This window comes from Saccopteryx bilineata, chromosome 7, assembly GCF_036850765.1.
Source record: "Saccopteryx bilineata isolate mSacBil1 chromosome 7, mSacBil1_pri_phased_curated, whole genome shotgun sequence".
Classification (NCBI taxonomy): domain Eukaryota; kingdom Metazoa; phylum Chordata; class Mammalia; order Chiroptera; family Emballonuridae; genus Saccopteryx; species Saccopteryx bilineata.
Window position 1 is genome coordinate 73,688,198 of NC_089496.1, and position 21,550 is coordinate 73,709,747.

The window sequence follows — 21,550 nt, forward strand, 5'->3', positions numbered from 1 at the left end:
GTCCATATGCCACCTCTAGGGCATGGGCCTCACCTGCCAGGTGAGGCTGGATCACCCTCCCATGTCTACATTCCAGCCCCAGGGACAGAGAGAGAGCAGGGGCCACCTCAGGCTGCACACATCCCTTCTGCTCGCCCTGTGACCACACCCACTGCAGGGAACCTGGGCCCTGTCGCTCTCCTACGGAGCCACGAGCCAACCTAAAACACTGGAGATTTTAGTACCAAAAAGCAGAAAAGGGGACAGATATTGGGGGGACAGATAGCAATTTCTGAACTACAGGTTTCAGATCCAAACATGCATGGCCATGAATCCTGCCTCTTCGTTCAGACAGGTGACCACGTCCCTGAGCTTCCTCCTTCCTTGCGGTGGGACGGGCAGGGCCCTGCGGCCACCGTGCACACGGGTCACGGGAAGACCTACGCCAGAGCGGCGGAGGCGGCGGCTGGCAGGGGCCCGGGGCACGGTGGGCACAGGCAGTCTCTCTGATTGGCCTAGGAAAACCCATGTACCTTCACACCGGGGAGGAGATCGATGGTGTGGACATGCGGGCCGAGGTCGGGCTCTTGAGCCGGAACATCGTAATCATGGGGGAGATGGAGGCCGAGTGCTATCCCTACAGCGCCCACCTTTGCAGCTTCTTCGACTTCGATACCTTCGGAGGCCACATCAAGGTAGGGGTCCACCTGGCTGAGGTCTTAAGCCCACCCAGCAGAATTCCCACGATGCCAGCCAGCGGGCAGGATTCTTGGTAGGGAAGGGGATGGAAGGGTAGGAAAGGGGATGAAGGCAAGAGAACCTTCTGGAAGTTGGAGAAGTCTCTTATGTATTATCTACTGCCATGCTGTCCCACCCATTAGTACTAGGGAACAGGGGGATGGTGGAGCCAAGCTGGGAACATCTCCCTACTCACCGTCACATGGCCCACATTCTGCTGCCTTCCCTACCTTCCTGCTTTTCAACCCCAATCCTGGCTGTCATTTTCTTTCTTCCTTATTTAACCCCATCCCTTCCTGAAAGCAACAACTGGTATTTAACTCACAAAAGGTCAAGTGTACAATAGGTCCTTTAAAATGCAGATAAATGATAAGTAGCAGAACCAGAGCCTATAGCTGTTACATTAACCTGTGAGTCTGCAGGTAGAGATTCCAGGCCATGAGAGCCGAAATGAGCGGCAGAATTAATTCTCACTGTGCAGTGAGGAAGAATATCAGCGCATCGGAGCTCACAGTCTCGTAGCCTTCCACTCTCAGAGCAATTTCCTTTGCAGCTCTACTTAAACCACCTTTACCTTGCACATTGAATAGCATAAGACACCCCCGAACATTTTCATGGGACCATTGTGCTCTGTGATTTGGGGTTAAAGCTGACAGAATAATAATAGTATATTGGAGTTTTGTGAGGACCATTCTCTTGAAGCTAGAATCACGCTTTAAGTATGAGACTTACTGGTAAATAATTGAGAAGAACGATAGAGTGAAACTTCCAGAGTTCACAGTGGGGACCCTCCTGGCGTTTTAGGTGACACAGTGTTCTGTCATGCCTGCCCCTGTTATAGGGTTTCCAGCTTCCCTGGTCCCTGCTCATTCAATGCTTTGTCACCATCAAAAGCACTTCTGGTAGTTCCCTTCCTCGTCACACTCAGTGGCTTTGGAGGCAGGAAGAGAAGGTAGACGTGAGCCCCAGTTGCTCTGCACCCCTCCATTCAAGTCCATTGCCTTGCCACACCCGTTATAAGGAACACCTTGTCCCTTTCCGGGGTAAGACGAGCTAGTGGTCTTAACGCGTTTGTGGAGAGCATCACTGATTTACCCGAGACGAGATTAACGAAGCATTTTGAAGATAACGCCTGCACGTTTTCAGAATGTGGACACCCCCAAGCGGGGTCAGGGAATGCCTCACGGACTCCTTCTGACTCTTGTCTCTCCTTTCCTAGTTTGCACTGGGGTTTAAGGCAGCACATCTGGAAGGCGTGGAGCTGACGCACATGGGGCAGCAGCTGGTGGGTCAGTACCCCATTCACTTCCACCTGGCGGGTGACGTGGACGAGCATGGTGGCTACAACCCGCCCACGTACATCCGGGACCTGTCCATCCACCACACCTTCTCTCGTTGTGTCACCGTCCACGGCTCCAATGGCTTGTTGGTAAGTGCCTCCTTCCTAGGGAAGAAAAGACCTTGAGGGCCCTCACACCTTCCCCCCCCCGCCCCGCCCCATGCCAGCCAGCTCATTGCTGGGCCCAGGGGCCGTCAGTGCTGGAAGAGTGTTTACAACTAGTCACTCAGTCCAGGGCTCGTCAGCGGTTGAACCATCCTTACCTGGGATTTTAGAGTGCTCTCAACTGACAACAGGCAACTGAGCAACGAGGAGGGAGAAAACAGGGCTGTGTCCGTGCCAGAGGGCACCAGGATGCAGTCTGTGGTGGTCATGGGAGTCCACGTGTGGTGGGGAGGGCCATTCCTTGGCCACGTGGCATGACAGATCTGCCAGCTGCGGACAAGGGGCCCCGTGCCAGGACTGAGCTGTGGCATCTGCCTGACCAGCTGAGCCAGCCGCAGCAAGGGCCCCTTCCCTTTTGGTAAACTCAGTGTCCGTCGGAGCAAATGCTGCTGAGAGAAATGTCCTCGCGAGCAAACTGGTGGATGTGCTCGAGGCTTGTCTTGATTTGCACAGAGAGCGCTTACGCGGAGTTGATGCTTCTTTAAATGAACTCAACTTATATTCTCTATAAACATCTCCAACTGGACGTTACAAAACGGCACCCCGCGAGCTGACTCCGGCTCGTGTTTGGTTTGGCTTGTATGGTGTTTAGAGAAACATTTGATCCTTTTGACGCTAAACTGATAATTTTACAGTAAATTGAACTTCCTTTAAATGGACTGAACTTATACCCTCTGCGAACTTTAAAACCGGATGTCACAAAATGGCACCCTGCGAGCGGAATCCAGCACCAGATGTGTTTTGTTTGGCTGCAGCGGTGCTTAAAGAAACATTCACATGCGTTTCCATCATTTAAACATTAAGAGATTTCACATAAAAGTCTGGATCCCAGGCTTCTCTTGCAGGAGTCGGCTGAGTCGGCAGCACCAGACCCCCGTGCCAGCCCGGCTGCCCGCTGCACCAGCTTGTTCTCCCGCGGACCCTGTGGCCGCCACTTCCCCGTACATCACAGTACATGCCTAGCCTGGTGCCATCAACTGCATTTGCATTTGTGACTCTCTATTTTTTTATTTTATTTTATTTTATTTATTTATTTATTTTGTATTTTTCTGAAGTTGGAAACGGGGAGGCAGTCAGACAGACTCCCGCATGCGCCCGACCGGGATCCACCTGGCATGCCCACCAGGGGGCGATGCTCTGCCCACCAGGGGGCGATGCTCTGCCCATCTGGGGCATCGCTCTGCCGCAATCAGAGCCATTCTAGCGCCTGAGGCAGAGGCCACAGAGCCATCCTCAGCGCCCGGGCCATCCCTGCTCCAATGGAGCCTCAGCTGCGGGAGGGGAAGAGAGAGACAGAGAGGAAGGAGAGGGGGAGGGGTGGAGAAACAGATGGGCGCTTCTCCTGTGTGCCCTGGCCAGGAATCGAACCTGGGACTCCTGCACGCCAGGCCGATGCTCTACCACTGAGCCAAACGGCCAGGGCGCGACTCTCTCTTTAAACCAAACAGAGTGACCCTCCCCACCAGGCGTGCGGTGAGGGAAGGGGATGGGCCTGTCAGCGTGTCCCTGGTGAAGCAGCTTCTGCTTCTGTTCCATGCACTGCGGTTTCCGTGCACGCCTCTCACAGAGGAGGGCCTGTAGCCGCTGTGTTTGAGATGCTGTGATGGGAAACCCCACTGAGTATAGAGCAGGGAGCATGGGCTGTGGGGCCCTGTCTAGAAAGGCCTGGGTTCCAGGGCTTGATCCACAGGTTATGAGCTGTGGGACCTTGGGCAGGTTGTTTAACCTCTCTGAAACTCAGTTTCCTACCCAATCAAGGGATGGAATAACACCAAACGCACAGGGCTGTGAGGTGCCGGCGCACAAGGGAGCCCTGAGGCCCAGTGCCCGCAGGCTGGGCTCCTGGGGGAGCGCTGGCCGGGAGCCAGGGCCGCGCCCCCCGGCGCGTGGTGGGAAGATTGTGTCAGGAGCCGCCGGAAGGCGTGGGGTTTGGTTCTGGCTCAAGAAGGAACAGGAGAATGATTTCTGGTAGAAGCAGAAAGACAGCAGGATTTACAATAAATTCAGAAGGGCAAGAGCAGAGAGGACCCAGCAGGAGCCGGGACCCTGGTTCCCGTGGCCGCTGCCGCTCACCAGCTGTGGGACCTGGACCCTCACTGCGCTTCTGCTGGCCTCTGTCTCCTCCTTCATGAGATGGGAGGTCAGCCCTGCCTTCCCTGTGTGCTTGTTGTGAGAACTGAGCAGAGGCAGAGGACATGGAAAGTGTTGAGTCCAGCCTGACCTGTGGTGGCGCAGTGGATAGAACATTGGTCCAGAAGGCTGCCGTACCCAGTTCAAAACCCCGAGGCCACCAGCTTGGGTGTGGGATCATCAACATGATCCCATGGTCTCTGGCTTGAACCCAAAGGTCATGGGCTTGAGCAAGGGGTCACTGACTTGGCTTGAACCGCCCCCTCACCCTCCACCAAGGCACGAATAAGCAGCAGTCAATGAACAACTAAAGTGAAGTTGCTACAAGTTGATGCTTCTCATCTCTCTCTCTCTCTTGTTCTCTTTCAAAATCAATAAAATAAGAAACAATAAAAGGAAAAGGCTGGCCCTGGCCGGTTGGCTCAGTGGTAGAGTGTCGGTCTGGCATGCGGGAGTCCTGGGTTCGATTCCCGGCCAGGGCACACAGGAGAGGTGCCCAACTGCTTCTCCACCCTTCCCCCCTCCTTCCTCTCTGTCTCTCTCTTCCCCTCCTTCAGCCGAGGCTCCATTGGAGCAAAGTTGGCCAGGCGCTGAGGATGGCTCTGTGGCCTCTGCCTCAGGCGCTAGAATGGCTCTGGTTGCAATAGAGCGACGCCCTGGAGGGGCAGAGCATCGCCCCCTGGTGGGCAGAGCGTCGCCCCCTGGTGGGCATGCCAGGTGGATCCCGGTCAGGTGCATGCAGGAGTCTGTCTGCCTCACCGTTTCCAGCTTCAGAAAAATACAAAAAAAAAGAAAAGAAAAGGCTGAGTCCAGAGCCTGGGACACACTAGCTCTGGGAGCAGCGTCCGGCCTGGCACTTTGCAGAATGGACGCCAGGTGGGGAGTTCCAGACACTCCGCTCGGACTGGCGATGAAGCCCAGAGTACGTGGTGGGAAGGAACCATGAGGAATTGCGTAAGAAAGGCCAGACTCCTAGGAGCTTCCCTTGTTTTAAGCATTTATTCTAAAGGTTTGTCTTTAAATTCAGCTTTCATTCACCTACATTTAACGTCACTAAAGGGAAAGTGAGATGACTCACAGGCCGTGCTCGCAGCTGTTCGAAACCTCAGGGCAGTTACGCACGGGAGGACGTGGGGCTGACCCACTCGCTGTGTGGCCTCGGGCAGTCCTTTTATCAGTAGATCTTCCGTATATGTTCTGTGGAGAGCGTGACCACCGCCTCTGTGCGATGTTTCTGGCCGTCTTTGTTTTTTGGGGTTTTTTGTTTGTTTGTTTTGTTTTTGTGGGGTTTTTTTTGTATTTTTCTGAAGCTGGAAATGGGGAGAGACAGTCAGACAGACTCCCGCATGCGCCTGACCGGGATCCACCCGGCACGCCCACCAGGGGGTGATGCTCTGCCCCTCCGAGGCGTCGCTCTGCTGAGACCAGAGCCACTCTAGTGCCTGGGCAGAGGCCAAGGAGCCATCCCCAGCGCCCGGGCCATCTTTGCTCCAATGGAGCCTCGGCTGCGGGAGGGGAAGAGAGAGACAGAGAGGAAGGAGAGGGGGAGGGGTGGAGAAGCAGATGGGCGCTTCTCCTGTGTGCCCTGGCCAGGAATCAAACCCAGGACTTCTGTACGCCAGGCCGACGCTCTACCACTGAGCCAACCGGCCATGGCTTCTGGCCGTCTTTGTAACAGCAAACCTTCCTCAGAGCAGTGCGCCCAGGTCTCAGCCCCAGAAAATGGGGAACCATTGAGGGTGGGGCCAGAGGCGTGAGAGCCTCAGTCACTGCCCCTCCAGGCCTAGCACAGCCATGCTGTGACCATGCATCTCAGCCGGGATGCACGCTGGGGAGAGGCGGGGAGGGTTAGCGCAAGCCACACGTCCAAGTTAATAAGGATCACAGGGCCACCAAGAGATGTGTCAGGAGGAGGGCAAGCACAGTGGCCCACGGAACAGCCAGAAGGGTCACTTGCATCCACAGTAGAGATAGATTCTTGCAGCCAGAGCCTTGAGCAACCTCTTGGAACCAGCAGATCCTTGCCGTCCACCATACCAAAGCTCTCTTCCTATCTGGCCCCAAAGGATGCTGGCCACCAGACTGGGAGGAAGCATCCGTCAGCGGGTGTCATCCAGATGCCAGGCCCCCATGCGTACGTGGCCTCAGAGCTCAGAGCTCTGGGGGTGGTGGGCTTCTCCTCCATCCAGTTTTATTCTCTTAACTTTTCCAATCATTTGAGAGAGCGAGACACAGATTGAGAGAGAAGCACCAACTCATTGTTTTGCTTAGTTGTTTCCTCATTGATTGCTTCTCGAATGTGCCCTGACCAGGGATCGAACCTACTTTATCCACTGAACAACCCGGTCAGGGCTTTTATCCAGAGTCTTGAAGTCAGTCTCACGTGCTTCATGATTCATGCAGCTGGTCTTATGTCTCCTTCCCACATGAGTTCAAATGAGGAACCCAGACTCTTGTCTATCTATTATCTACCTACCTACCTACCTGCCTGCCTGCCTGCCTACTTACCTGTTGATTTCTTTACTTACCTGTCTATCTATCTATGTCAAGCTGTGTTGGTTTGAGTATTTAATTCTGAGAAATGTTCTCAGGAAGAACAGTGGTAGAATGTTAGAACTGGAAGGGATGTCAGAAGTCACCCTAAGGCAAAAGAAGTCAGGCGAGTCACAACTAGTGTGGCTACAACGTGAATTTGTCTTCTCCCAACCCAGGGCTTTCTTCTGCCTTCTCCTGCTTCTCCCTTGACTCTGTGCACCACCCTCACCCCACTCCTAACGCAAGGGTTCTGTTTTTGTATTTTCCTTCCTGGTGCTGTCGGGAACTGATTAGTTACCAGTTATGGATCCGACAGATGGAAGTCTCAAGTCTCAATTCCGTCCTTGCAAGGGAAGTGCCTTTGGGCAACCTCCTGAGTCTCAGTGTCACTTGTAGAAAGGAAACAGTTGTTGTGATAAAGATTAAATGAGATAATGTGTGTATGTAACACATTGGATACCCAGTAGAGGGTAGTTACTTTCACTCCTTTCAATGAGAATTTTTCTCCATAGCACATTTCAAGGGGAATTTCTTTCAGAGACATTTGTTAGAATAAGAATATATGTAATTTATTATTCATTTGCATTCAAAGAAGGCCTACCCAAAGTGTGATCCAGACAGCGGGCAAGGGGTGCACAGGATTTGAAAAGAGCTGTGGGCAGGGGGCAGGAGGCCCGGGTCTGTGCAGGGCTCCACCTCACGAGGCCGATGAGTGTCCTTGGACGCTCCACGCCCCTTCTCTGGGCGTCAGTCATTTGAAGCCGTTGAACTTGCTCTCAGATGTCCCTGCCAGCTTGAGCAGCCCGCGGCTCCTTGCCTCGTCCTCCCATGCTTGTCTTTAGCCTATTTATAACCAGCTTGCGTAGCTCACTAGGAGAAGAGGAAGCAGTTCCATTGGATGACCTTGGTATTAACTGAAATGCTCATTGAGGGGTGAATGGGAGTGAAGGTCACGCCCTTGCCTAGGACCAGAGATTAAGGGAGAGGACACTGTTTGTTTTTTTTTAATTTTATTTTAATTTTATTTATTCATTTTAGAAAGGAGAGAGAGAGGGAGGGAGAGAGAGAGAGAGAGAGGAGAGAGATAGAGAAGGGGGGAGGAGCAGGAAGCATCAACTCCCATATGTGCCTTGACCAGGCAAGCCCAGGGTTTCGAACCGGCGACCTCAGCATTTCCAGGTCGACACTTTATCCACTGCACCACCACAGGTCAGGCAGGAGAGGACACTGTTCGAGAGAACAGAGCCTGCCTGTGTATCTGGGGGCTCCTCTCTGGCATGAACTGGGGTTCCAGCCCTGGCCGTTGAGTGACCTTGGGCAAATCATTTCACTTCTCTGAGCCTCATTTCTCTTCATCTCTAAAAATACTGCGTGGGGATTGTGTAGGACTTAAGCAAGATTAAAAGGTATCGGAGCCCAGCGCGGTGCTGGGACAGGACGGGTCCCAGTCCTGGCTGCTCCCAGAGCACCTGGGCATTGCAGAGCGGGCAGCTTTGTCGTTTGAATGACTCGAGGGAACTGCGGTGTTCGCCTTAGATTTATGCTGCTTCATCGGGACAACGTTGTCACCCCTTCCCCGGTGGGCATATTGGGCAGTGAATGTCTGGAGACATTTTTGGTTGTCACAGCTGAGGAGGTTGTGCAGGCGTCTAGCGACAGAGGCCGGGGAGGCTGCTCAACACCCCGCAGTGTGCGGGACGGCCCCGGGGGGCTCCCGGCATTGCAAGGAGTTGTGCGGATTATCCAGGGCCTGGCCCCATGGTGGGCACGTAATAGGTGTGGGGTAACTGACGTCATAGAGGAGAACTTTCTTTCTTTTTTTTTTTTCTGAAGCTGGAAACAGGGAGGCAGTCAGACAGACTCCTGCATGCACCTGACCGGGATCCACCTGGCACGCCCACCAGGGAGCGATGCTCTGCCCATTCGGGGCGTCACTCTGTTGCAACCAGAGCCACTCTAGCACCTGAGGCAGAGGCCAAGGAGCCATCCCCAGCGCCCGGGCCATCTTTGCTCCAATGGAGCCTCGGCTGCAGGAGAGGAAGAGAGAGACAGAGAGGAAGGAGAGGGGGAGGGGTGGAGAAGCAGATGGGCGCTTCTCCTGTGTGCCCTGGCTGGGAATCGAACCCGGGACTTCCACACGCCAGGCCGACGCTCTACCACTGAGCCAACCGGCCAGGGCGCGAAACTTTCTTGTTGGGTGACGTCAGTGAACAGTCAGGGCCTGGGGTGGGGGTGAGGGTCGGAGATTACAGTCATGATAAGTGAGGTGTTTCTGGCCATTCTCACCTGTCCCACTGTGGACGGGCCACACTGTGAGGCCGTAAGTGTCTCACTCTGAGCTGTTTAAGCAAAAGCAGGACATACAAATACTAGTGAGCAGATTCTGGCTGTGGATGGTGAGTAGGCTCAGACTCGAGGATCTCTGAGGACCTTCTAGTTCTGACATTGATGAGTTCATAGGGTTCAAACCCAGAAAGGGCCTCAGAGATTGTGGAGTTCAAATTCTCCATTTGTGGTGGGCTGAAGACAAGTTCAGAGACTTGTTAAGATCCTCATGTGGTTGGATGCAGGGCTAAGACCTGACCCCAGGTCTCTTGATGTCTTTTTTTTTTTTTTACTTTTTGACAGAGACAGAGCCAGAAAGAGGGACAGATAGGGACAGACACACAGGAAGGGAGAGAGATGAGAAGCACCAAGTTTTTGTTGCAGCACCTTAGTTAATTGATTGCTTTCTCATATGTGCCTTGACCAGAGGGCTATAGCAGAGCAAAGGACCCCTTGCTCAAGCCAGTGACCTTGGGCTTCAAGCCAGTGACTTTGAGTTTATAAGCCAGTGACCTTTGGGCTCAAGCCAGCAACCATGGGGTCATGTCTGTGATCCCACGCTCAAGCTGGATGAGCCTGCTATCAAGGCGGTGACCTCAGGGTTTCAAACCTGGGTCCTCCGCGTCCCAGTCCAATGCTCTATTCACTGTGCCACCACCTGGTCAGGCTTGATATCTTCAGATGGTCTTTCTGCTTCTCCACCGACGTTGTGGTTCCAAGAAGGACATTGAGGATGGAGGTTTTTTTTAACCCTTTCTGGTTCCCAGCCCAAGGGTTGCAAGCGTGACTTGATGTGCTTTGTGGGCGATGCAATGGGTTGGGCTTTGTGGGTGAGGACACAATGAGGAAGATCAACACCAGTATCACTTAAACACCCACTAGGCCCAGCTCAGATACTGCTGCCCAGGTGAGGCTCCCTCCTACCACCTTCCATTAAGTCATGTAATCTGTAGCCCTGGCTGGTTGGTTCATTGGTAGAGCATTGGCCCAGTGTGTGGATGTCCCAGGTTCGATTCCTTGTCAAGGCACATAGGAGAGGTACCATCTGCTTCTCCACCCCTTCCCCCTTTTTTTCTCTCTCTTTCCCTCCCATAGCCATGGCTTGATTGGTTTGAGCAAGTTGGCCCTGGGCACTGAGGATGGCTCCATGGCCTCCACCTCAGACACTAAAAATAGCTCAGTTGCTGAGCAATGGAACAACAGCCCCAGATGGACAGAGCATTGCCCCATAGGGGGCTTACTAGGTGGTTCCCAGTTGGGGTGCATATAGGAGTCTCTCTGCCTCCTCTCCTCTCACTTAATAATAATAAAAAAAGTCCTGTAAACTGTGTTCTCACTGTGTACTCACCGGAGCAGGCTCACATGACCTAGTCCACCATCTCCTACCGGACTTACTTCTAACATGTTATCCCTCTTCCTACCCCATGAAGCCTCAGCCGTAACATCTCCAGCTGGAAGGGCCTTTAAAGTGACCTAATAATTATCCTTCTGGCCAGCCCTCCCTAGGCCCAACACCTGTGTCCGGTCCATTTCCAAACCTCCCGTGTTCCTCACAGGGCCTGGTGTGCAGTTGATAATGTTTGATGTGTGTCGAATGAATGGACAAGCCCACGAATAACTGGGCACCGGGTGAAATGTTCCCCTCGCTCTACCACTGCAGATCAAGGACGTTGTGGGCTATAACTCGCTGGGCCACTGCTTCTTCACGGAGGACGGGCCGGAGGAACGCAACACCTTCGACCACTGTCTTGGCCTCCTTGTCAAACCTGGGACCCTCCTGCCCTCAGACCGTGACAGCAGGATGTGCAAGATAATTACAGAGGACTCGTACCCGGGGTACATCCCTAAGCCCAGGCAGGACTGCAAGTAAGTGCCCCCCCCATACCAGCGCAGGGATACCCGCCTTCCAGCCAGGGCACCTCCCACACCGGGGCTGCTAAGCAGGTTGGACCCCCAGCCCTGAACCACCTGCAGCTCAGAGACGGGGCAGGTCTCCTTTCTTGTCCAAACAGAACCACGGTTCTCACCCTCAGGCTTTTCGTGACACCCCACAGTGCTCTCTGAGGAGAGCAGCTGCCCCGGGGCTCCCCATGTGTGCACACTGGTGCCAGCCACACTAACCCTCTACAGATGCGAGAGATGGAGCTTCCTGTGTGCCAACCTTCCGGGTCCAGGGCCTCTCCCTTAGAAGCAGCCACCTTCCTGGGTCCTTCTGACTTAGATTTATTTTAGAGCCCATCTCAGGCTTCACCCACATGCAGGCGGCGTCTCCTTCAAAGAGCCGCGCCCCTGTCAGACTCTGCACATCTTAAGTGCTTCCGCGCACCCTGCTCCAGCCAGAAAACCGGGTTTCAGATCAACAAATCCTGGACTTCCCCATCTCTCAGAGGCTCTTTGGAGAGACCTCAGAGAGCCTAGTGCAGACCCCAGGCAGCAGTGTGGGACTGGGAGCCGTTGTCTAACGCCTTTCCATCTCCCCCTCCCCTCCTGCAGTGGTGTGTCCACCTTTTGGATGGCCAATCCCAACAACAACCTCATAAACTGCTCTGCGGCGGGATCTGAGGTGAGCAGGACTTACCTCTTCTCTGGAGGAAATCTGGTGGAGGCCGGGAGCTCGGGCTGGCCGGGGCCAACCTGAAATGTGTGTGCTGTGAACTCCCAGTGGTGTGAGTGGACTGGTTTTCAGCGAGGGTTGTGCATTCATGCACTGGGAGCCACAGCTTCTGAGAACAAAGCACTTTATGTGTAATAAACTCATTACTAGATTGAAATTACTGTTGCATGGAACTGGGCCTGGCACATCCACGTTCTAAGGAGCCAAAATGACTTAATTCTTGCATCGGCTCGCTGAGATAGTGCTATCACCTTCCGCTGGACGGGCGAGGAGACAGAGGCGAGGGGAGCTCGTGTGCCCAAGGGCACGGGATCCGGACGTGGACTTGCGCTCACCCCCCTCCCTGCTGCTCAGCCCCCAGGACCCTGAGCAGAGCAGGTGCTGTCCCTCCAGATCTGTAGAGTGAAGGCGAGAGGCTGAGGATGCTTGTGAAGCCTTCCCGCTATGAGCCAGGGGCACACGGACAGCCAGCCGTGTGGTACCCGCGGCTGACAGAGTCGGATCCGATGAAGGGTTTTAACAGTCAGGGCGGGCCCCACAGAGTGCATCTCCTCAAGCTTTCCACTGCTTCCCAGAGGTGTTTGGGGGCGAGCCGTAGGGCCTGCGGGGGAAATTTGGGGCCATCCAGTTGCCTTGACGAGAAGCTGGCTGGTGCTAAGTTGTGTGGCTTCTCCTCTGTCCCCCCACCCGCAACAGGAAACTGGATTTTGGTTTATTTTCCACCACGTGCCGACGGGCCCCTCGGTCGGGATGTACTCCCCGGGTTACTCGGAGCACATCCCCCTGGGAAAGTTCCAGAACAACCGAGCACATTCTAACTACCGGGTGAGTCTTTGTGGTTAGGTGAGTTCCCGGTCCAGGCAGCACCGAGACCCGGGGCAGGGCTGCGGGGCTGGGGCTGGGGTCGGGGCGGAGACCAGAGGCGCGGCTCTGGGCAAAGCTGGTCCAGGGACGTGGAGGCAGTGCGGACACAGAGCCCTGGACGTCGGGCTCGTCCTCCGATCCAGTCCCTAGTGGTGCAGGTGGGGAATGGACGCTCTCCCAGAGGGGAATGGACATATTCAGGATAAAAACAAAAACAAAACCACCAGCAACAAAAACAGAACAAGAGTCACTCAGGGAGTAGACACATAGAAGAGACATGTTCTCAGGACGGGCTGTGCTTGTGCCCGGGGACGGCCTGTGAGGGGGCTGGGCAGGGTGGCAGATAGGGGACCCTGGGCAGGGTCGTGTCCCAGGAGCTAAGAAAGAAGACACATAGAAGAGACACGTTCTCAGGACGGGCTGTGCTTGTGCCTGGGGACGGCCTGCGAGGGGGCTGGGCAGGGTGGCACATAGGGGACCCTGGGCAGGGTCGTGTCCCAGAAGCTAAGAAAGAAGAGGTTCACGGGTCAGAGGGCAGGGGCGAGGAGGGGGTCCCAGTGCCACCTGACAGAATTAGCACAGGCCTCAGAGGGAGCATTCCCGAGGTTGTCACGGGCCGTGGGGGGCTGTCTCCATACAGAGCAGGCCATAAACAGGGTGGGAGAGAAAATGCCTTGGCTGCTTGTCAGACCCCTTGAGGACCTTCCTATGAGGGGGGTGGTGAGCTGTGTTGGACCTGGATGTTTAGAGAGGTTAGAACAGGTGAGGATAGTCCCAGCTGGTTGGCTCAGCAGTAGAGTGTCGACCTGGTGTGTGGAAGTCTCAGGTTCAATTTCTGGGCAGGGCATATAGGAGAGGCGACTATCTGCTTCTTCCTCCCTCCTCCTCCCCACTTTCTCTCTCTCTCTCTCTCCCCCCCCCCCCCCTTCTCCTGCAGCCATGGCTCAAGTGCATCAGCGCCCTGGGCACTGAGGATGGCTTCATGGAGCGTCTGCCCAGGCTCTAAAAATAGCTCAATTGTGAGCATAGCCCCAGATAGGCAGAGCACTGGCCCCAAACAGGGATTTCCAGGTGGATCCTGCTTGGGGTGCATGTGGGACTCTGTCTCTTTATCTCCCCTCCTCTCTCCTACAAAGAAAGAAAGAGAGAGAGAGAGAGAGAGAGAGAGAGAGAGAGAGAGAGAGAGAGAGAAAGAGAGAGAGAAAGAGAAGGGAGGGAGGAAGGGAGGGAGGGAGGATATAAAGAGAGGGTAGTTTCCCACAGGAAGTAGGTAGGGCGGGGTCATGGGCACAGGTGAGGGATAGCCTGGAGGAAGGTGGCAGGTGGGGCAGGAGGGAGGAGGAGCCTGGAGCTGGATGGATTGAATGTGTGAGCAAAGGAGGCCCCGTGCTTGGCATTCATGCCTGGTGAACCCGCCTCCACACACTGTGTGGGGTTCCTGTCCTGGCTCTTCACCTGGGCTGCCATATTTACGCCTCACAGCTGTCTGTGAAGGTGGCGCTATCAGCTCATCTCACAGAGGCTACAGCTGAGGCCCCAGAAGTGAGGGGACTTCAAGTCACAGCTCACGAGAGAGGAGCCAGGAGTCCAGCCTCACGCCTAAGTCACATCACCATGGCTTCATTAGAAGTCAGTGGGCAAATGCAGTAGCCAGAGTGACCTCCAACGATCTAAATAAGAGAACCCCGACGTTAGACATTCCTAAGGGACAAAGGGTCCTAGGAAGGGAGAGACATGACCTCACTGGGCAGCACCACTCAGCTGCCCCGGCTCCACTTACCATGGCTGACAAACGGACAGATTCGGAGCCAAATAGGAAAGTGAGGTTTTCTCCTCGAGTTGGGCAGGATCCAAGATGAGAGCCCAGGACGGCCACAGACCTCTGCCCCGAGGTAAAGATGGGATTTAAGTTCAGCACTTCCTTTAAATCACTGCAGAGACATTCCCCAGGAAAGCATAGCCGTTACCCTTGACTTGGGTGTTTGTGCTGGGCACGGACTTACCTGAGTGGCCTTGGACAAGATCCTTATCCCCTGTCAACCTCAGTTTTCTCACCTGTACCTCCAGAGGACACTTTATTTCCGATTTGACCTGAGCAATGCAGATTCACCTCCCTTACTGCAGACCCCCTACTTCCAATAATGCATCCTGAGAGCAAACCTGGTTTTACTGGAGCATTCAAAATGATAGAGTGAGTGAGGCTGAGTGTGAGGAGCTATGCCTGGCCTGCAGGGGGAGCGAGCCAACATGCCCCCGAACGTCTCCCTCCCCAGGCGGGCATGATCATAGACAACGGGGTCAAAACCACTGAGGCCTCCGCCAAGGACAAGCGGCCCTTCCTCTCTATCATCTCTGCCAGGTAATCAGCCCTCAGGAACCTTTCAGTAAGCCCCATTCCATCCATCCATCCACCCATCCATCCACCCATCCATCCACCCATCCATCCACCCACCCATCCACCCACCCATCCATCCACCCATCCATCCATCCACCCATCCATCCACCCATCCATCCATCCACCCATCCATCCACCCATCCATCCACCCATCCATCCATCCATCCATCCCACCCTTCCATGGGTATTTATTGAATATTTTTTATGTTCTGCACATTGACCTAGTTGCTGGGGACACTGTGGTGAAAATCCAAATAGGACCAGGTCTGGATTTCGGCATTTAGGTTTCAACATTAGGGTTGAATTAGGGTTTCAGCAAAAGCCAATACCTGGTGAGTCCACAGGATTGGTCAGGGCCACAGCAGGTTGGCTGGGATCAAAACCAGGGAAGGAAAGGTGGGAAGAATGCCGATATCAGTTTAAAGAGAAGGAGCATGCCGGTTGTAGCTGTAATAGATCTGGAGCTCAGCCAAAGGCCCACAGCTACTTCTAAACCCCAGGTAGTTAGGAAACCGGGACCCTTTACAGAGATGGGGTTGCTTCGTCTTCATCTGAAGTGAGGGGCGCTGGTGACATGATAATGTCCTCAGGAGACATTTGCTCAAGTGGACATCAGTGAGCATCCGGGCTCAGTGCTCTGCTTTATAACTAAGAAGCTGAGGCCCAGGAAAGGCTCTGGTTCACGATCACCCACCTCCAGTGGGTGGAGAGCTGCATCTCCTTTCTCACCACATGGGCTTCATGGCCTCCCAATTTGGGGCTGTCTGAACTTTCCTCTGAGCTCTGACCAGCCTGGGGCACAGGGTGCTCCTGAGCACTGCTGACTGATCGGTGACGCGTCTGTCACCTGCACGGAGCTGGGCCGTGGAGAAGAGACCCTACTCCTTCTGTGTCGAACTCAGAAAGTTCGTTCCTGAGCCCCCTGGTGGGAATGAGTTGCTGTTTTGTAAGAGTCTTGTGGGCACCGCGAGCAGAGAGGTGCTCGGAACCCGGGAGGGAGTGCCTTCAGGAGCCCCGCACCGACCTCTGAGCCGTCCACACGCTGTGTTCCAGGTACAGCCCTCACCAGGACGCCGACCCGCTGAAGCCCCGGGAGCCGGCCATCATCCGGCATTTCACCGCCTACAAGAACCAGGACCACGGGGCCTGGCTGCGCGGCGGAGATGTGTGGCTGGACAGCTGCCGGTGAGTACAGAGCCCTGCGGTGTCGGCCCCAAGCGCTCAGGCGCTCCTGCCCCTGAGCAGAAAGAGGAAACACGGTGTACCGACATTTGGTTTCCTGGGCAGAGAATGGCAGCGGGCAATGACTCCCAAACCCCCTAAAAACAGCCCAGCCCACAATGCCAGGTGCTGTGGGTCATGATTCACTCCTGATCGTCCCTGGGCTTGGCTTCCTCAGGCCACACGGTCAGTTCGTGAAAGGGGGGACAAGAAAGCCGGTGTGTGTTAGCACCTACTGTGTGCTGAGTCCTTGGCCGCCTTCACTTCTTACTATGCTTCTGAAAGATAGAAATTCTCCTCTTTCAGAGATGGCCACCTGAGGCTCTGTTCATAGTGTTTCCTTAAACCAGGAAATGGTTGGCCTGGAGCTTGACATTTCAGCTCACTGGACTCCAAGGCCCAGTGAAGATGTGGGCTGTGATGTGGGCTCCATGGAGAGCCACCTGCCCCACCCTGGACAAGGACCCGAAGGGACAGGCAGCTGAGCTGGGATTTGCTTTGAAGGATATCATGAAAAAGTCTACATTGGAAATAAATGTATTTCTCTATTTCATTGTGACCACTTAGAGGAGAAGTAACAGGGAAAGGGAGAGAGAGGAAGCAAAAGTGTGCAAGGAGGGAAACAGGAGAGAGGAGAGAGAGAGAGAGAGAGAGAGAAAGAGAAAGAAAGGGTGTTCAGAAGAGCAGAGCCTGAGGAGAGACAGACAGACAGATAACTGACTCAGGATGGAGCCTCAGACAAGGGTGCCTAGGAGATGCTGGCAGACCAACAGGGGCTCAGAGAAGTCATGAGTTTTGAGAAGGTTGGCTCCAGGTTCTGAGGGCATTGAGTGGGAGAGGAGACAGGTGTGTTCTGACAGATTAGAAAGCGGAAGTGCTAGACCAGCGGTTCTCAACCTGTGGGTCGCGACCCCGGCATGGGTCGAACGACCAAAACACGGGGGTCGCCTAAAGCCATCAGAAAATACATATTTCCGATGGCCTTAGCCGTGAGAAGCCGCGATACCGTCTGCAGCAGCGCTATTCAGCTTGAACGCACGCCGTTATGGACGTGCGTTCCAAACTGAATGCCTGCGGTCATGCGCAGACGTGATTGCATCATCTGTCCGGGGCCTAAGGGGCGGGGGAAGCAGGGGGGGGGGGGAACGCTCCACAGTCCATAGCAGCGCATTACGTGTGTGTGTCGGGCGCTTGCTGACGTCATCAGTGGGCGGGTGCAGCAAGCGCCGGAGGACAGAAGCCTAGGAGGCGGAGAGGCAATGAGAATACATAATGCATATCAGGTATTTACATTCCGAATCATAACTGTAGCAAAGTTACAGTTATGAAGTAGCCACCAAAATTATTTTTTGGTTTGGGGTCACCGCAACATGAGGAACTGTATTGCGGGGTCACGGCATTAGAAAGGTTGAGAACCGCTGTGCTAGGCACAGGGCAGCTTCCAGCTCAGTAGAAGGAAGACCTTCCCTGGACTGCCAGATGTTGGATATGAGCTGCTCGTCCCAAGAACAGGCCCACTGACGCTGAAAGTGACTATGTAAGGGGTGAGAGAACGCAGGGTGTCGGTGCTGAAATTCTCTGCAGTGTTTCAGGTCCAGTGACTGTCTCAGTGGTTTGGGGCAAACTGTGAGCCCCCTGCCGGTGTGGGTGGGCCTTCTAGCTCCCCGTGGATTCCCTTCTAGTGTAGCCGAGTCTGGTGGCACCGTGGCTGCAGTCCCACGAGGGGACAGGGTTGGCACAGTCAGGACTGGCAGAAGTTGGGAGGAAGGGTCCCTTCAAGGACTCTGAGTGTTTGGCCTTTGGGTCCATTGCAGAAAGATCATGCTAGCAACCACTGGGCATAGGCAGGTGGGCGGGGCCCTGCCACAGGAGGAAGGACAGGTGAGGAGCTACTCCAATCGTCCAGCCGAGGGAGGACTGCAGATGGTGAGCGCGGAGCTGAAACCGGGCCTTTGGGGCAGTGGCCTGGCTTAGATGGGGAGAAGTGTGCTGTTTTATTCAGGATGCGTGTGAGATAGTCCATGGAAATAGGCCAGATTTTGAGAAGGCAGGTGAGGAGAGTGGCTGATTTTACAGTCAGTAGCAGACTGGGATGGAACCTGTGCTGGGAGTCTTTGTGAGGTCCCCAGGGTCACACGGAGAATGAGAAGGCCTCAGGCAGAGCACTGGGGGTGGCAGTGATATGGAGATGCCACCAAGGCTCTCCACATCACTCTGGCCCAGCCTCCCACTGAGCCCGGGGAGCCCAGTGAGGGCAGGCTAGAGACAGAGGCCCCGGGCCCCAGTCTTCGTGCTGCTGATGCAATGGGACATCAGACTCCAAAAGACACTGAAGTCACTCTTTCCTCCTTGAAGTCAGACTGAGCGGGAGGGGACCTACAATGTCCCCAGCTCCCTCAGCAAATCCTGTGCTTAGGTAGAGTCCCCCACACACACACAGGAGCCACAGCGGGACTCCAGGGAACAGAAGGGCCCTCTCCTCCACTTCACCGAGTGAGAGCACACGTTGACTGTCTGCTCTCGTCCCCAGGTTTGCTGACAACGGCATCGGCCTGACCCTGGCCAGGTAAGGGCACCTGTCATTGTGCTGGGCCCTCTGGGGAAGCTGTTTCTGGCCATCTCATCCCAGGCCTCTTCCCCCTACAGTGGCGGAACCTTCCCATATGATGACGGCTCCAAGCAGGAAATTAAGAACAGCCTGTTTGTTGGCGAGAGTGGCAACGTGGGGACCGAGATGATGGACAACAGGATCTGGGGCCCCGGCGGCTTGGATCACAGTGGAAGAACCCTCCCTATAGGCCAGTAGGTTTGCGACCAGGGCGGCCTCTCTGTTCTGCGTAGCTAGCTGGGTGTCAGCAGGGAGAGGAGAGATGCCCATTAGTGGTTTCTGGCTGTGAACTACGAATTCCTCTGCCCGTGTGTGGTCAGAGCAGTCACTGAAACAGTGGGGTGGGATCTAGAACGTGAGAGAGAAGTCAGAACATTGTTGAATATAAGTCCACCGGGCGATGGGGCTACTAACTGCACTATGTGGCTCTGGGCCACATGGATAAGGAATGTCATGTCAGGATCAGCAACTAGGTTGTTTTGTCCTCTGAGACATGTCCACTTGGAGCATTGCATGCCCCGAGGGTGGCAGAGAGAGTCAGGCCAGAGCACACTTAAGGGAGAGCCAGCAGGAGGGGGGCCCAACCCAAACCGTGTCAAAAGCAGACTGGGATCTTCAACCAGCAGGTGGGATCCCACTTGGGAAGTTATCCTAAGAGCTGCCGCGCACATGTGAGGCTCACTCCATGTGGGCTCAGTTAGAACGGGTTCAGAGCTGGAAGGACTGCTCTAGCAGTCGGATTCGTGGAAAGACTGAATCGCGGGACAGTCCTGCAGATGAAGGCTGAGTAATCACCTGGTGGTCCGTGAGGGTGGGGGAACTGGGGCGGCTGGTGTGCTCACCGAGCAAGCACAGGGACTCGGTCGGGTCCTCGCGAGGCCACAGCTTGGGTCCGTGGTGAGGATGTCCCTCCCATGCGGGTGGAGCCTCTGCCCAGATGGGATCCAGGCCAGCAGCACATGGCCCCAGGCTCCGAGGGCTGAGACCAGCCCTTCCGGCTCCCACCCCCGAGCTCTCTCCTCCTTCTCTAGAACAGTATCATTCCTGCCCCCCGAGCTCTCTCCTCCTTCTCTAGAACAGTATCACTCCTGCCCCCCGAGCCTTCTCCTCCTTCTCTAGAACAGTATCATTCCTGCCCTCCGAGCTCTCTCCTCCTTCTCTAGAACAGTATCACTCCTGCCCCCCCGAGCTTTCTCCTCCTTCTCTAGAACAGTATCATTCCTGCCCCCCGAGCTGTCTCCTCCTTCTCTAGAACAGTATCATTCCTGCCACCCGAGCCGTCTCCTCCTTCTCCAGAACAGTATCATTCCTGCCCCCGAGCTCTCTCCTCCTTCTCTAGAACAGTATCATTCCTGCCCCCGAGCTCTCTCCTCCTTCTCTAGAACAGTATCATTCCTGCCCCCGAGCTCTCTCCTCCTTCTCTAGAACAGTATCATTCCTGCCCCCCGAGCTCTCTCCTCCTTCTCTAGAACAGTATCATTCCTGCCTCCTGAGCTCTCTCCTCCTTCTCTAGAACAGTATCATTCCTGCCCCTGAGCTCTCTCCTCCTTCTCTAGAACAGTATCATTCCTGCCCCCGAGCTCTCTCCTCCTTCTCTAGAACAGTATCATTCCTGCCCTCCGAGCTCTCTCCTCCTTCTCTAGAACAGTATCATTCCTGCCTCCCAAGCTCTCTCCTCCTTCTCTAGAACAGTATCACTCCTGCCCCCCGAGCTCTCTCCTCCTTCTCTAGAACAGTATCATTCCTGCCCCCCGAGCTCTCTCCTCCTTCTCTAGAACAGTATCACTCCTGCCCCCCGAGCCTTCTCCTCCTTCTCTAGAACAGTATCATTCCTGCCCTCCGAGCTCTCTCCTCCTTCTCTAGAACAGTATCACTCCTGCCCCCCGAGCTCTCCTCCTTCTCTAGAACAGTATCATTCCTGCCTCCCGAGCCGTCTCCTCCTTCTCTAGAACAGTATCACTCCTGCCCCCCGAGCTCTCTCCTCCTTCTCTAGAACAGTATCACTCCTGCCCCCCGAGCCTTCTCCTCCTTCTCTAGAACAGTATCATTCCTGCCCTCCGAGCTCTCTCCTCCTTCTCTAGAACAGTATCACTCCTGCTCCCCGAGCCTTCTCCTCCTTCTCTAGAACAGTATCACTCCTGCCCCCCGAGCTCTCTCCTCCTTCTCTAGAACAGTATCACTCCTGCCCCCTGAGCTCTCCTCCTTCTCTAGAACAGTATCATTCCTGCCTCCCGAGCCTTCTCCTTCTCTAGAACAGTATCATTCCTGCCTCCTGAGCTGTCTCCTCCTTCTCTAGAACAGTATCACTCCTGCCCCCTGAGCTCTCTCCTCCTTCTCTAGAACAGTATCACTCCTGCCCCCCGAGCTCTCTCCTCCTTCTCTAGAACAGTATCACTCCTGCCCCCTGAGCTCTCCTCCTTCTCTAGAACAGTATCATTCCTGCCTCCCGAGCCTTCTCCTTCTCTAGAACAGTATCATTCCTGCCTCCTGAGCTGTCTCCTCCTTCTCTAGAACAGTATCACTCCTGCCCCCCGAGCTCTCTCCTCCTTCTCTAGAACAGTATCATTCCTGCCCCCCGAGCTGTCTCCTCCTTCTCTAGAACAGTATCACTCCTGCCCCCGAGCTCTCTCCTCCTTC

At 54.9% G+C, this 21,550-nt stretch overlaps 1 protein-coding gene across 5 annotated transcripts in view; it reads left to right on the top strand.

The window, feature by feature from the left end:
- Nucleotides 1–21,550, top strand: part of CEMIP (cell migration inducing hyaluronidase 1) — a 155,975-nt gene that overhangs the window by 109,786 nt on the left and 24,639 nt on the right. For all 5 annotated transcript variants that reach the window (XM_066240079.1, XM_066240080.1, XM_066240082.1 and 2 more), the window contains 9 exons: nucleotides 499–674; nucleotides 1,937–2,146; nucleotides 10,872–11,077; nucleotides 11,705–11,774; nucleotides 12,522–12,650; nucleotides 14,963–15,048; nucleotides 16,138–16,269; nucleotides 18,836–18,871; nucleotides 18,952–19,107. In XM_066240079.1, the coding sequence (XP_066096176.1) occupies nucleotides 499–674; nucleotides 1,937–2,146; nucleotides 10,872–11,077; nucleotides 11,705–11,774; nucleotides 12,522–12,650; nucleotides 14,963–15,048; nucleotides 16,138–16,269; nucleotides 18,836–18,871; nucleotides 18,952–19,107 (1,201 nt within the window). The remainder of the gene's footprint in view (nucleotides 1–498; nucleotides 675–1,936; nucleotides 2,147–10,871; nucleotides 11,078–11,704; nucleotides 11,775–12,521; nucleotides 12,651–14,962; nucleotides 15,049–16,137; nucleotides 16,270–18,835; nucleotides 18,872–18,951; nucleotides 19,108–21,550) is intronic.